Source organism: Podarcis vaucheri (assembly GCF_965113315.1).
Source record: "Podarcis vaucheri genome assembly, chromosome: 14".
Classification (NCBI taxonomy): Eukaryota; Metazoa; Chordata; class Lepidosauria; order Squamata; family Lacertidae; genus Podarcis; species Podarcis vaucheri.
The window spans coordinates 6,336,584-6,353,267 of record NC_138752.1 but is presented as its reverse complement, the minus strand read 5'-3'; the positions used below and the strand labels follow the sequence as shown (position 1 = coordinate 6,353,267).

The following is a 16,684-nucleotide window of genomic DNA, read 5'->3' as shown; positions in this document are numbered from 1 at the left end:
AAAAGGCATGAGAAGAGCGGAGGAGAGGTTGGCTTCATGCAGGCACAGCCTTCGATTGCTTGGGGAAAGAGGGGACTTAGATGGCTGTGAGGAGGCGCCGAGGCGGGGACTTTTTTCTCAACAACTGATTCATGAAGTAAGCTGTGCCTTGTTAGGTTAGACAAGTCTGTGAAGATCACGCTTTGCTAATAAAGAGTTAACTCCAAGTTTCAATGGTGCAATTTACTGCCAGCTCGCTCTGTGACACCACCGCTGCTTCAGATAGGAATGTAATTATTTCACTAACTTTTGCATTTAGTAAGACACCCCTGCTGCATTTGGGGGCCCTCCGATACCTATGCCAGTGAGGGCCCTTGGTGTCTTCCGCAAAACCCTATCCCATGGGTAGGCAAACTAAGGCCCTGGGGCTGGATCCAGCCCAATCGCCCTCTAAATCTGGCCCACAGACAGTCCGTGAATCAGAGTGTTTTTGCATGAGTAGAATGTGTGCTTTTATTTCAAATGCATCTCTGGGTTATTTGTGGGGCATAGGAATTTATTTTCCCCCAAATAATATAGTCTGGCCCCCCACAAGGTCTGAGGGACAGTGGACCGGCCCCCTGCTGAAAATGTTTGCTGACCCCAGCCCTGTCCTGATGGCGCCATAGCACTTCATTTCCCTCTGATCTCACACCATTTACAAAGCTGTCAACTTACAGATTTGAAAATAAGGGACCAGCAGCCAAAATAAGGGATTTTAGTCAACCAGCTGAAATACGAAGTTAAAAGGGACCAGATAATTTGGGAGAGCAGCCCCGGCTTTTAGCCCTTCGTTTCCAGAGGTTGCTGCTCAAGACACCAGCCGATGAAACACTGCAATTAAATAACTACAAGCAGCAACCACTTTTCACGCAAAACGAAGTCCAAGCTAAGGTGCTGCTGCAGTTCTGTATCTTTTCTCTCGTGCTCCATCTGCAGGGCAATTCCATCAGGCAGGGCGGGAAGAATGGGGGGAAATAGGGCCCGAAGTACAGTGGTGCCTCGTAAGACGAAATTAATCCGTTCCGCGAGTCTCTTCGTCTTGTGGTTTTTTCGTCTTGCGAAGCACAGCTATTAGTGGCTTAGCGGCTATTAACTGCTTAGCGGCTATTAACGGCTTAGCGGCTTTAAGAAAAAGGAAACAAACTCGCAAGACGTTTTGTCTTGCGAAGCAAGCCCATAGGGAAATTCGTCTTGCGGAACGACTCAAAAAACGGAAAACTCTTTCGTCTAGCGAGTTTTTCGTCTTGCGAGGCATTCGTCTTGCGGGGCACCACTGTAAACCCACAGATCAGACCATCTATGCTAGTCTACCACTACAAATCTATGGGAGAAGCGCTTGCGGTCCTTCCCTTGTAAGCCCTTGGAACACCTGCCCACGCCTACGCCTACACCTCCTCCTCTTCCTCCTCTCTCTGAACTGCTTTCTCTGTGGTTGCCCTCACTCTCCTCTCAAGGCTCCTCAGCAATTCATAGGCCATGCCAGGCTGCCCATCTCATCCAGGTCCTTTGGCGGCACAGCCTCAGTACAGCCTAGCGGGAGCAGGAGCAGCGGCGACGGGCAGAGGGGAGGCCCCAGGCAGAGACGCTCAGTTCAGCGGCCGTGAGGAGGATGGCGGCAGAAGGGCCCGAGGCTCCCGCCAGTTCCGGCGGGGAGGGGCTCCCAGGGGCTGAGGCTGGTGAGAGGAGGCCAGAGGGGGGCAGGCTGGGCAGCCAAGAAACACAGTTGGAGCCTCCCTCCTCCCTGGCCAGCAGGGAGGGAGGGAGAGGAGCTGCTTCCTTTGAAACCCGGGAAATTTAAGGGACATCCATCAATAAGGGACAGCAGCGGGACATGGCGCTAGGATAAGGGACTGTCCCTCCAAATAAGGGACGCTTGACAGCTATGACCATTTACTTTCCCCGCCCTCGTTCTGCACCCAGGAACAGACCTTCACACATCTGGCTGTAGTAGAATTAATAACAAAAACAACACTAAATTGATTTAATCTTTAAGATATCACGAAACCCTGCACATTTGTAATGTTTTCCAAAGTAATGGCACCCTTACAGTTTGTTGCTGAGGTCTCAACATAATCAGGAGCCCAAGCTGAGCATCTTTCTCTGTTTTGCATTCTCCTCAAAACCTTGGATCATGAAAAAGGGTTGCCTCAACATTTTTGCCGCAACCTTCTGGCTGCCTAGATTGGAGGCTGCATTGCAATGGAGCCCAATGAAATATGCATGCCGTGTGCTTATTCCAAAGACCTAATAAAAATACTTCTGCTTTATTACATTAAAGACAGGCTGTCAGAGCAGTTCACAATATTGCAGCAGAATGAGAAAGAAAGGGGTGAAAAAAGGGGGATGCGGTAAACGAACTGCATTGCTTCTTAGTTTTATGACGCCAGAATCGGCCACTGTTGAGAATGCGATGCTAAAAATAAAGGCCGTTGATCCTGAAAGCAGCCAACTTTCAATCTGCAGAAATGGCAGTGGCTGCATTGCTTGTTTGGCCCATATTTCAGGGCATTTAGTAGCAAATCGTGTGGCTTCGCAATATATTAGGTTAACAAAACTGGAAGACGAAAGTTCCAACTGGCCTGGGAGCCTAATATACACAAAAAATTAAAAAGAGAATCTGAGAGCCCCGAACTTCCAGATCTAATAAACTGTGTGGGTGAGACTCTATGAGAGCCTGCATATACAAGGCACTTCACACTTCCTTCTGCACAGCAAGGAAGTATTTAAATCCCCCTTAATTCAGGGGCTAAACTGAAAGTGCTTACCGGGGCGGTCCTACCAAGGAGAGTGACATATGCTGAGAGGCGGGGCTGCCTCAAGACATTTTGAGGTGAACCCCGAAATTGGGAATCAAAGGCCATCACAGAAGGTGAGGGCTTGTGGTGACTCCAGCTGGCCAGGTGCAGAGCCCAGGAGACCCCCAGAGGGCAGCCCCCACCTAGGGAAGGGGAGGAGAGCGGCAGCACCTCCTATTTGCCAAAAGGCTGCTGGAGAAGTGGCGGCTGAGAGGCTAGCAGATCCAGTCTTCAAGGAGCACAGCTCTTGCTGCTACTACGGCTGGGGCAGCATACGAAGATCTGCTGCCCCTGTGGATCCTGACACCTGAGGCAATCACCTCACCTTGCCTTATTGGTGAGCTGGCCCTGCTGGGCGGCAATTGGGGAAGGTTTTTGGTCTCTCAATTCCTATACAACTTCCATGATTAAAGACCATACCAAAAGATTTGCTGGGCGTCTATCACTAAACATAAGGCCTTACAGAATTCAGACTCTGCTACCTCTTCCGTGACCCGGTTGTCTATACAGTCATACCTCAGGTTACAGATGCTTCAGGTTGCGTTTTTTCGGGTTACAGACCCGCCGAAACCCAGAAGTACCAGAACGGATTACTTCCGGATTTCAGGGGTTGTGCATGCATTAAATCATGCTTTGCACATGCACAGAAGTGCCGAATCGCAACCCACACATTGGCAGACGCGCCACTGCGCGTTGTGAACGCTACAGGTTGCGAACGTGCTTCCCACATGGATCACGTTCGCAACCCGGGCGTCCACTGTACCTTCAAAGTACTTTCAAAGTACATTTCCCCCCTCAAATAATTCTGGATGCTGAAGTTCACACCTCAGCATAGTTGCAATTCCCAGCAGCCTTTAACAAACTACAGAATTCTTGGGTGGGTGGGTGGGTGGGGGAGGTGCTTTGAATGTGCTTTAAATGAATAGTGGATACACAGCCTTATAGTTCAATTATTGCTGTTGCTTTACTGTATTCTATTTTAGTATATGTTGGCGGTTTTATTGTTCTTTATTGATTTTATTTGCATGGGCTCCTTTGGGAGGAAGGGATACAAGAAATAATAATAATAATACAGTTGTACCTCAGCTCCTGAACGCTTGGGAGTCGAACGTTCCAGCTCCCGAACAATCAAAAACCGGAAGTGACTGCTCCAGTTTCCAAATGTTCTTTTCTAAGCTGAATGTCCGACGGGGCTTCCACAGCTTCTGATTGGCTTCCTACAGCCAATCAGAAGCCACGCTTTGGAAGTGAAACATTTCGGAAGTTGAACGGACTTCCGGAACGGATTCTGTTCGACTTCCAAGGAACAACTGTAATAATACAGATGAATTTTTTGAGAACAGTGAGTGGATTGTAAAGCAGGCAACAATTCGCTCAACGAAAATAAAAGCTGGTGGGTTTTAGGCAGGGAGAAATGTCCCGGGCAGTCTACTGGCAAGCAAGGGAGTGCCCATCATAGCTCCATGAACCCTCCCATTAATTAGAAATGGAGACCTAAGCTATAACAGCAAATGAAATGCTTTTTCCCCAGAAATGAGTTTTTTCACATACAAATGGCAGCAATACTTGCCCAGCTAAAATGAAGGTCTCACATTGTAAGGCTTTCATGAAACATCCAGAGCAGAAGTTTTGCTAATCATTATTACTGAGCACAGCTCTCTGTAAGTTCTCTTTACTCGAAAGGGCCTTTATATTTTGAGCTTGCCAAAACGGGCCAAATTGTTTCTGTCAAATATTGGTTTAATGTAGAACTTGCCTAGGATTGTCACACCACAGGATAAAGCAAGGACAACCCAGCACTGACCTCAGAGCATCTTCCCTCTCTGATTCACTGCTGCTTCTTTTTGCAAATGAATGTAGCACATCTAATCTAGAGCAGGCCATACTCTCAGGTGGCACCATAATGGGCTTGTGAATAAATGGGACAGTTTATGGAAGACATTCCAAATGAGGTACCTCAGAGCAGGCCTTAAACACAATACATTTCTCAGCACTAATTGAGGAAATTGGCATAAGGAGCTTCTTGAGCCTCTAGCTGCTGTGGAACTGGGCAAGTGGGAAGGGACCTTATCAGAGGCAAAACACCCACCAGCTGACCCAGAGGGGCCTGCCATGGGGCTGCCCGTGCCTGCCCCACAGACAGGAGATCTCTTTGCTGAAATCCCCATCCCTAGTGCGGATGTGCTCAAGTGGTACCACTGCAGCCTGTGTTCCACACCCAGCATGGCAAGGACCCCATGGCATAGTACCTGTGCCTTGTTAAATGGAGATGCTTCCAGAGATTGCACTTGCCGCCTTTTGCATGTAAAAGAGGTGCCCTGCCCCTCCCCAAAACTCTGGTGTGTTTCATATGAACACGTGAACCTGCCTCCTGGGGCCCCTTCTGTCCTGAACTACAGGATAAGTGACAAGTCCAGTGGGAGTGCACGATCCCATGACAAATGCCAGCACACAGTCTTCCAGGGCAACAAGTCCAAAGTCCAATGTCCAAGTTCCCACCTCCGTAGCTACCAAAGAGCTCCCTGGAACACCCAAGCTGTGGTCCAACCAACATGGGAAGTTGAGCAGACACAGCACCTCCGCTCTGGTGATGGGTCCTGCTGCTCTGGTTCCTGTGCACTGACCTCCATGCCCTTGCCACCCTCCATTGCCCCATGAGTACTTTCTACGCCAACCTCTCCTTCTCCATCCTCAGCCTGTCCTGGTGTGTCCCAGGCATGGCTAGACCCGTCTCCAGGATCCTCTTCCTCCTCCCCGCTGTTCTGCAATTTATGACACCTCAACTGTATCAGCTGCACTAGCTCCTAGTCTGTTTCCAAGGGTAATTCTGGTTGCCCTTCGTAGTTTGGGAAAGCACTCCTGGAACAGCCATCTCCTCTCATGTGAAATCTGCCCAACATATTTTAAGGTTGCTGTTTCACTCTGTTTTCAAAGGCAGGGTTGGTGTCAACATGCAGGAAGGTTTTCTTTGTGAACTCCCTGCTCCAAGAGCTATGGGGAGCTCCCCCTCTTTTATCTTTGATCAACTGACACTTGAGGGGTTTGGACTAGATAAGCCTGTCAGGAGTTCAGCCTACACTCACGTAGGACCCTGGTAGAGACACATGCCCGGCTGGCATGTTTTCTCCCTCCTGGTCAATCATTCGGGAGCTTCAAAAGCTTTCTTCAGCCTGAACATCATAGCAACCGATGCCAACTGACACCGGCACACTTAGGGATTGCAGAGTCTTCACAGCTTGCGTGACAGAACCCCAGCAACTCAGCATTTTGGCTAATCTACTTTATTTACATATAAACACACAGAGAGCACTGCAACATGGCTCCCTCTCTCTCTAGCATCATGACTGCAATCATGGAGCAGGAATTCTAACAGAGCCTTGGCATCCCTTCCAACTCTGCAATCAATGCACTAAGAAGCAGCAGACTCAAAAGCTTGTTTAAAAAGGGACAGTTTTCACAGAATCGTAGTTCTATGCAAACTGTCCCTTTTTAAACAAGCTTTTGGGTCTGTTTCTTCTTAGTGCATTTATTCCTCGTGCTGATGTTTTTAGTATTGTTAATTTGTGTTGTAATAATTAGACCGCTGTGGCTTTTATGTTGGCTGTTTGCTTGTAAGCTGCTTTGAGCAGCTCCTTTTCTGAGGGGAGAAGTGGGCCAGGCATGGAGATGTCCCTGGGGACTGATCCTGGGATCTTCTCCATGTAAAGCCGGGGCTCTGCCATGGAGCTCCAGACCCTATAACTGGGAAGGGGGATAATGTTGCCAAAACCTAGGACTGGATGCCCCCTGCTCAGGATGTGGGGATTTGAAGTGCCGGATGTCCATAGTGAACCAGAAGCCCTGGCCCAGGAAGGGTACAATGAGCCAGCATATCTCTGGCCCCTTCTAACTGCAAGGTCTTCCACTCAGTAAGGGTAAAGGTAAAGGGGACCCCTGACCATTAGGACCAGTCGTGGCCGACTCTGGGGTTGCGGCGCTCATCTCGCTTTATTGGCCGAGGGAGCTGGCGTACAGCTTCCGGGTCGTGTGGTCAGCATGACTAAGCCGCTTCTGGCGAACCAGAGCAGTGCACAGAAACACCGTTTACCTTCCCACCGGAGCGGTACCTATTAATCTACTTGCACTTTGACGTGCTTTCAAACTGCTAGATTGGCAGGAGCAGGGACCGAGCAACGGGAGCTCACCCTGTCGCGGGGATTCGAACCGTCGACCTTATGATCAACAAGTCCTAGGCTCTGTGGTTTAACCCACAGCGCCACCTGCATCCCTTCCACTCAGTAGCTCTACTCAAATCAAAACCACTCTGTCTCAGCTAACCCCATCTCCACAGAAATGAATGACCACTAAAGCAGGAAAGGAGAGGGGAAAGTAGATTCTGACAGACCTGGGACAGAAAGAGGCACGTAACTCACAAGAGTTCATGGTCATTCCCTCATTAATTCAACAAATTCACTGTTGCCAAGGCACCAGCAGTGGGCTGGGTTGGGCTATGGAGTGGAATGTTTGCTTTGCGTATTTGCTGCTACAATTGTTCATTGATTTGTTCCACGTTAATCGTTCCTAAGCTTGCAATGCAAAGAAATGCTGTTGCATCTGTTGGACCCTGGAGAGGAATCACCAGCCTGATGCCACTGCCTTGACTGGCATTTGCAGGGCCCTCTCTGCACAACCCACTCCAGGGCAGGTGAGATAGAAGGCAGAGAAGGAAGTGCTGAGGATGACACAGGAAACCCTTTTGCAAGAGGGCAGATGATCCCAAAGATGGGTACCATGGCAGGGACCTTGAGGCTCCTGAGCTCTCAGAAGGGTTTCCCTCCACTCGGCTGCATCCCTCCAGCAGCTTGGCTGAGACCAGCTGGCGTTGGGTCCCTCCCTTCTCTGAACTGTCTTGAGCAGTGGCCATGAGACCTCTTTCCTCCCTGTCACTTTCTCCTTTTGTGTTGCATTTCTTACATAGTAAGCCATTGTTTTAAGTGTATTTATCGAACTTTGTCCCACCCACCCCCCAAAAAAAGCTCTGGAACGGCTCTGTAAGCAAGACAGTCCCTGCCCTCATACCTACAGTTTAAAGAGACACGATACAAAAAGGAAACGAATTAGGCGGGAGAAGGAGATAAGCAAATACATGTATAAATTCTTAGTTGCAGTTTCTTCTAATGACCAGCTGAGGTAACAGCTGCTGTCTAGGGATGGATGATGGAGGCAGGAACCTGGCTTCTCACCAGAGCTGGTGGGGGGTTGCCTTGAGTTCTTTGGAAGGAAACCGGCATACGTATAGAATTATGGTGTGCAAGACAACACCATCCATTGCCTAAGAGAGTGCATTGGGAAGGGTCCACAGATCCATGACAGAGCAGCTGCTTTGCAAGCAGAAGGTTCAATCCCTGATGGGCCGTTTCCAGAGAAGACTAAGAAAGACTCCCTAGGGAACCACTGCCAGACATAGAGAGTCAGGACATAGAGAGTCCTGACCTAGAGGAACCAGTGGCCTGGCCTGGGATAATAATGTCCAATGTTCCTCTTGTGGAAGAGGCTTCTTGTGCTCTTCTACAAGTAAACTCCAAGTTTACTCTCACCTCTTCAGGGGATAGATATGGGCCAATGGACACATCACAAAACTGGAGTGAGTCTTTCCCAGCCACACGCTGCCCGGCTTCCTCTCAGACAAATCACAGCCCATTTCTGTGGGCTGCTTTGTGCACCTCTACAGCCCCATTCCCTTTTAAAAAAATAAATATTGATTTTTACAAATAATTTCCAAAAATCATATAACATACTGTGATGGGATGATGAGCTGCTTGTGCGTAAAATCGTAGTCCCTCAGAGTTTGTGCAACTCCACAAACCTCTGTGTGTGACAGAGCTCCTCAGACATGTCTGCTCTAGTCACTTGCAGATTCCGACAGTGGTTGTTTTCGGAAGCGCTTCCAGCATAAAAGCTCCTTAACGGAAACACGTCTTCGGGACTCGCGGCGTGACAGCTTCTGGCGAGGAATGGGTCTCCCTATGGGAGCTTCTGACACCTCCCCACTGTTCTCGCTGGACGTGTCCCTGAGCCCTCCCTCTTGCTCGCTTTCCCTCAGAGATCCTCCTCTCTCCCTGCTAGTTCCTGCTTTAGCTGCTGCGTCTCTCTCAGCCTCCGTGAGACTTTCCTCCAGAGACCCATCTCTCCCCCTGCTGGTCCCTGCTTCAGCTGTTGAGTCCCTCCCAGCCTCCGTGAGCCTCTTCCCCACCTGTTCCTCCGATGGCAGTTCCCTGACACATACTTTCTTATCTTATACAATGTTTTGGACTTCCATCAACTGCTCCTGAAGATTTTTCAGTCTTTATCTGCATTTCATTATTTTCAGTATTACATTTAATACTCCTTCACTAATAATTCTTATCATAGTTTTCTCGGCAATATTTCGCATAAACCTCCTTACAAAACTTCTTGCAATCCTACTAGCGTAATCTGTTGATTACAATTGCTTTTCAAATAGTTCATATATTTACTCTGATCCCGCAGGTTTCGAATCCTTCCTGTCATCTTATCCAATTCTGCATAGTCCATTAATTTTGTCTGCCATTCTTCTTTTGTCAGTAGTTCTTCTTGTTTCCATTTCTGTGCTAACAATACTCTTGCTGCTGTTGTTGCATATAAAAACAGTTTATTGCCCTGTCTATTAATGTCCTCACTTACAATGCCAAGTAGAAATGCTTCTGGGTTTTTTTTTATAAATGTATATTTCAACATCTTTTTCATCTCATTATATATCTTTTCCCAGAAGCTTTTCCCTTTCTGACATTCCCACCACATGTGATAAAATGATCCTTCCTTTTCTTTACATTTCCAACATTTATTACCTGTTTTATACATTTTACCTAATTTCACTAGTATAATATACCATCTATACATCATTTTCTTCACATTCTCTTTTAAGGCATTGCATGCTATAAATTTTATTCCTCCTTTCCAGAGTTTTTCCCAACCTTTTAACTGTATGTTGTTCTTCAGACCCATTCCCGCTCCACCAACTGCCGAGGCCCAGCCCAGAGTCCATTCTTCCATGACAATGACCTGGGATCATTTGTTTTAAAACCTTTCTAGTGCTTTACTCTGTTTTTCTTCAAAGCAGTTTATTTTAGGAAGTAAAGAAAATCCATAAAGCCAATAAAAACCACCCACTATTAAAATAATCATTAAATTCGAAAGAATCGTCTGGCTGGATTGGTTCAGCAGAAGCCCCCGTGTGACACCAGGCCGGCAGCTTGGCAGATCCTTGTGCCCAAAGCTCAGCTTTGAGATGCAGGCCTAGGCTGGGCTCCAGGATACTGACACTTTCATCGTTTTTCTATGCCAGGAATATTCCAATATCCTCTTGCAGGCTGGCAGTGGGGAGAGAAGCAGCATCTTTCTGGCTCAACTCCCCTCCCCATTTCAAAAGACACATTCCTAGTGGTCCACTGCTCCTTTCTTTAAGTCTGCAATGCAGAGATGATGGATGCTGAATTGAGGTCTTTTTCATCATTTTTTGTTAAGTTGGCATTTGCACAAGATTACCTTGCTGTGGCATCGCAGTGCAGAGGGAGAAACAGGAGTGTGGAGGGAAAACAAAGTCTCGTGATGACTACCAGCATCTTCTGTAGAAATCAGAGAGGGAACTCCAAAACTCTAGCGGCTGACATTCTAATATTGTGCGTGCCATCAAATGCCAGCAATGCCCTTCAGCTCTCTATATTGGACAAACAGGCCAAACCCTACGCCAAAGGATAAATGGACATAAATCTGACATCAGGAATCACAAGACAGGAAAGCCAGTAGGAGAACACTTCAATCTCCCAGGACATTCAAAGCAGCTGTCTTATTACAAAAGAATTTCAGAAACAGACTCGAAACAGACTTGTGTATCTGAAGAAGTGTGCATGCACACGAAAGCTCATACCAAGAACTAACTTAGTTGGTCTTTAAGGTGCTACTGGAAGAAATTTTTTTATTTAGACTTGAAAGAGAAGTTGATAAATTACAACTTATCACTAAACTGAAAACTATGGAGAGACCTGGTCTTAATAGAGATATTGGATTCCTGTCTCATTACATATGCTAATAATCTCCATACTATCCCTTGCTTTTTCCTGTAGTACTACCGGTAATTGCAGTCTTTAACATTCATCAACAGGTTTACCATACCCATTGAGTCAATCACCCATCTCCTACTACCCTCCTGAGAAAAACCCCATCCCACCCTCCCACTATATATATAAGGGTCTGGTGACTTCTGTTTCAGTGTATCTGAAGAAGTGTGCATACCTAGAACAAACTTAGTTGGTCTCTAAGATGCTACTAGACAATTATTTATTTATTTTAACATATTTCTAGCAGCTGAATTAGCCACGGCCCAGTCTTTCTGAAAGTCACCCACACTCACCTGTGGAGTCCTTCCAGACTCTTTTTTTTAAAATGATATTTATTAAAGTTTCAGAAAAGGTTACAAAAATAAGAAAAAGAAAAAAAGAAAAGAGAAAATACAAAATACAGAAAAATAAAAACAATTAAAAACAAATCAATCTTTCCATATCTTGTCTTTCATTTACTTGTTTCCCTGACCTCCTCACACCTCACTTTTTTGTATTCCAGTTCAGTTAGTTAATTCAGCAAATCCTTTCCCTCTTTGTTTTTATCTTAATCCTTTATCTTAATATATTATAACTTTAGATTCTGAGTCCTTCCAGACTCAGCCTGCACGGCCAGCAGTAAGTGAAGGTGGGAGTTGGAGTCCATTCCAGGCAGCCCACCCCTCAACTTCCCCAGCCCTGCTTTACAGGTTCCTTCTTCAGAATCTGGAGTCTCCCAACAGAAAAGAATAGAGGAAAGTCGCAGGAAAGGCCTGCTCTTCACCTGTGCTCTGATGGACACGTGGAACTCTTGTGTGTTCAGACCTTCCTCTGAAATGTGAGGTTGGAAGGCTTTGGAGCTGAGAGAGGGAAAGAGAGCTTTTGCAGGTGTGGGGCTGGTTCTCTGTGGGTATGGAGAGCCTGCACCAGCAAGAGGTTGCTGGGTGAAAGTGGTTCTCCTTGAATAAGTGATACTTAACATTAATAAGTGTAATCCTAGCTAAGAATTTCTTTTTTAATTAAAGTGATGAAAAGAATGGCTTTGTTCTGACATTTACTGCTCACAGCTTGCCTTTTTGCTTAATGTGATTAGTTAGTGTTGTGGTGCTTGGTGGCAGATAAAGTCTTGTTAAAGTTATATCAGGATGCAAGTCACATTAATGCTGTAGAAATTAACAGGGATGAAGTAAATAGTTCAGGAAAACCAGTTCAAGCTCCAGCAAATGAATTAGACGGTTGAATCTGGTTCTGAGACTACAGATCGATGAAACTATGAATTTGAGTTTCCAATCTTCAGTTCACCACATTTTTGTATCAGCTTCCAATTCATTTTTAAGTTAGCATTTTTGGGTACATTTATGCTGATAGACACGTTTTATATGCAATTTTGCCTACCATAAATATTTCTACAAATTCCCGGAAGGCAATGCCTTTTTATGTTCCCAAATACATGTACTCTTTTATGCATGCTTCCCTTTAAGATACACATTCTTTGGTTGGATAATTGCACGGCAAATTCTGCAGGGTAGCTGCCACTTGGCAGAGCACCATTTGGTTTTTTCGGGAAGTGTGGCAGGGGGTGGGTGTTCACATTAAAATGCACACAAAACCAAATTTCTCCCCCATATTTGAATTGTGGCAAAATGGCCACAATGGACAGTTAATGTCACTACTCTTCTTTCAATGGTATCTCTTCTTGCTTCCATCGTTGGGCTAATAATATTCTCACTGCAGTTATAGCATAAAAAAATAATGTCTTATCCTGCCTGTGTATTTCTCTACCTACAATTCCAAATAGGAAGGCTTCTGTTTTTTTGTCAAATGTATATTTCAACATTTTTAAAAATTCATTATATATCATTTCCCTGAATGCCTTCACTTCCTTACATTCCCACCACATATGATAAAAAGTACCATCTTTTTCTTTACATTGCCAACATTGATTATTTGTTTTATACATTTTTGCTAATTTCACTTGTGTTATATACCATCTATACATCATTTTCATTACATTCTCTTTAAGTAAACTGCATGGTGTAAAGTTTATTCCAGCCTTCCATAATTTTCCCCAATCTTCTAACTGAATATTATGACCAATATATTTTGCCCAATGTATCATACTATTTGAAAGTCTTTCATTATTATTTTTCTTTACCTTGTTTATTGTTTTATCTTTTTTGTAAACCACTTTGAGCTTTGAGTTTTTTGTTTACAATCAAGTGGTGTATAAACTTTATGGGGGAAAACCCCCCAAAATTTCTGAAACATCTCTTTACAGGGCCACAACTGCAGCCAATCCGAAGGACCAGTCATTCCCGCTCCGAAACAAAGTTCCTGCTCTACTCAAATACCATTGAAGAAGGCTGCCTGATCGAATTTAACCAGTTCGATACTCTTGAAAAATGCCGTTTCAATGCCTCTCTTCCTTTGGTGATGATAGTCCACGGATGGTCGGTAATGAACTTCACAGCACCTTTTCTTTCTTTCTTATGCAGGGATGTTGCTCAGCTGAACTTTGATATCTAGATAAATCTGGCCTCATACAGAATCCCCCCACTTCATTTTTTCTCAAAGGTTGTTCATTGGCCTGATCTGTGGAGGAGGTGGTAGAGTCCTGACACAATGTTATGGGCTGTACCATCTAGAGGCGGCAGGTGGGCATTGCCATTTTTCAAACTCCCTACCAGAAAAGACAAGCATAGCTGGGAGAAAGGTTCCCTCCTCACTCTGCTCTGCTAATTTTCTACATGGAGAGAGGTTGTTGGGGGGTGAGAGGGAGGGGCGTAACAAAGGGGCATTCAAACCTACCCTGCACTGGCACAGCCCCTTCTCCCATTTCAGGATTTTACCACGTTGCTTTGCAAGGCTGGAATGTGGGATCAGACTCACAAACCAGCATGGGGCTGGAAAGGGCAGCGTGGGGAGCAAAAAGCACCCTGGAAAAAGTGTGTCTGCGGCACTGGCCCCCTCACCCTGCCCACGCTACACCTCTGCCACCTCCTTTTGCTCAACCTCAACCTCTTGCTACACCAAGGATGCCTAATGCAAGTGTTTTGAATGACTCCAGACCATTTGCAGACACGGGTATGTTTAGCCTGGAGAGCAGAAGGCTGAGAGGAGATGTAATAGTCATCTTCAAATATCTGAAGGGCTGACACATGGAAGATGGAGAAAGCTTTCTTTATGCTGCTCCAAGGGGGCAGGACCCAAACCACTGGATTCAAATTACAAGAAATGAGATTCTGACTAAACATTGGGAAGAACATCTTTGGAAAATTGAAGATGTAGCGGAGACTGTCATAGTTTTAAGAAATATTATTTATTCACATATTTACACCTTCAGTCTGCTTGGAGGAATTCCAGAACTTACAGCATGGCCATTCCAAGAGGGACTTGTTCCCCACAGTAGTGCAGCACTGGAGTGCAAGGCATCTCTCCCAGCCAGCCTTCAGCCAACCTGCCCAAGATGGATCTCTCCCTTTGTTCTTCTTCCCAGCACACCTTGCTAAAAACTGTCATTTCCTGTCACTTCATACCCAATTAACCTAGCAACCTTCTTTATGCCCAGGCCCAGGTTTCCTTTTGGATGGGCCATCAGCACCTTTTGTCATGTTAACACCTCTATCCCAGGTGAGGCCCTGGCTTGGAAAGGTAGCTTAGCCTGTATCTTTCCACCGGCCTGCAGTCTTCCTTTCAATACTCCAAATAATCGAAATCCTACCATTTATTAATTTCTAGGGTCCCAGGCCACCCCTTCAAGCCTATAACAATATATTATATTCACTCACCCCAAAAGGATGAGGAGAATCTATTTAGTCATGGTCTTAACCATACATCTTTTAAAAACAACAACATGCTATTACTTTCAGTTGGTTTCACATGCAGAACTATACTCCTTTCCACTGAAATAAGGGTGTGTGAGAGTAAATATGAGCATGTCACCATACAGATGTCAAAAATATAAAATTTCTGTCCTGGGAATTGTTCATGCTACAGCAGATGGACAAAACTGGAGCCCCAAATCAAGGATGTGACAGGCTGTCTTTGGCCATTAGGAAGCAATCACCCAAGGCACACCGTTGGGGTTTGCAAGGAGTTGTTGGCCTGGCTGTCAGCTGGCTGTGAGCAATTCTCCAGGCCCTGCCCTTGCTTGGGCTTATCAAGGAGGGGGTCTCTTTCCCAAGTCCTCCCTCCAAGCTACTAATCAGTCACATGCAGGCACCAAACGAGTTATTGGGCTTTATTGGTTTCTTCTCTGGCACCAGCTACAGAACATCAACCAGCAAGTCTAATACATGGCGTGTTCTCCTCTCCTCCGGCAGGTTAACTCAGAGATTTATAGGGGCTGGGGAATTCTGGCAACCAGCCAATCCCATCACATGCTCCAACTTTGGGGACTAATTGTTACCACCTGCTTGAGGGGCTCCACCCAGTGGTACTTGCTCACAAGCTCACTACTTCATGACAGAGCATCATGAATTTTACAGACTTGGTTTTCTCCCATGACTGCAGGTGGATGGAAGGCTAGAAGGCTGGATTTGGAAACTGGCCGAAGCCCTGAAATCCCAGCTGACACAAACAAACGTGATCATCACTGATTGGCTGGCCCTTGCACATGCGCACTACCCCATTGCAGTGCAGAACACCCGAGATGTTGGCCAAGAAATCGCTCGATTCCTGGAATGGCTGGAGGTAAGCATACTCAGAGAGAGGAGACAGTATGAAGTGTGTGTTTAATGCCTCTTCCCTACCACCCCCAGCTCCTCCAACTTAAAATTTGTAAATGTGTCTTGTGCCGGCCACTTATAGCTATGGGCTGGTGTAGAGGTGAGGGACCACTGTCCCAGCACCAACCCTGCAGAGCAGACCACTGGCAACAGATCCTCTGCCTTGCTGCTACTGCCTTTGTTGGTCTGGTCTACGCAGGAGGTGGTAAAGTCCTGATGTGATGGTATAGACCAGGCTTCCTCAACCTCAGCCCTCCAGATGTTTTGAGACTACAATTCCCATCATCCCTGACCACTGGTCCTGCTAGCTAGGGATCATGGGAGTTGTAGGCCAAAAACATCTGGAGGGCCGAGGTTGAGGAAGCCTGGTGTAGACTCTACCACCTTGAGGCAGCAGATGGGCAATGCCATTTTTCAAAGTCTCTGCCTGAGAAAAAAATGAGCATGACAGGGAGAAAGAAGAAGAAGAAGAAGCGTTTGGACTTGATATCCCACCTTTCACTCCCCTTAAGGAGTCTCAGAGCAGCTAACAATCTCCTTTTCCCTTCCTCCCCCACAACAAACACTCTGTGAGGTGAGTGGGGCTGAGAGACTTCAGAGAAGTGTGACTAGCCCAAGGTCACCCAGCAGCTGCATGTGGAGGAGTGAGGAAGCGAACCCGGTTCCCCAGATTACGACTCCACCGCTCTTAACCACTACACCACGCTGGCTCCTACTTCAGTCCTCTCTTGGCTGTGCTAGTTTTCTACATGCAGTGAGCTGTACCATCAGGGCAGGGTTGGAGGAAGGCTCTCTTCTCAGGGCTCATCCACGCTCCTGCTTGTCCCACCAACTTCCTCTGGGAAAACCCCCTATTTACCACAGAATTGGAGCAACCAGGTTTTCTATGGATTCACATTTGCTCCAATTCCATGGTAAAAAGTGGGTTTCCCTAGTGAAAGCAGTGGGGCAAATGGAAAATAGTTTGGATTCAGGTTTCTTAAGCACAGGACAAGCAGAAGTGTGGATGAGGCCTCAAAGCTTGCACTAGGGTTTTCCTACTAATCAC

The 16,684-nt window shown here is 46.3% G+C and overlaps 1 protein-coding gene across 1 annotated transcript in view; it reads left to right on the top strand.

Annotated features, from left to right (window-relative positions):
- The window catches only part of LIPC (lipase C, hepatic type), a 54,527-nt gene that overhangs the window by 23,467 nt on the left and 14,376 nt on the right, over positions 1 to 16,684 (top strand). Inside the window, exons 2-3 of the mRNA XM_082198621.1 lie at positions 13,188 to 13,363; positions 15,422 to 15,601. Of these exons, the coding sequence (XP_082054747.1) occupies positions 13,188 to 13,363; positions 15,422 to 15,601 (356 nt within the window). The remainder of the gene's footprint in view (positions 1 to 13,187; positions 13,364 to 15,421; positions 15,602 to 16,684) is intronic.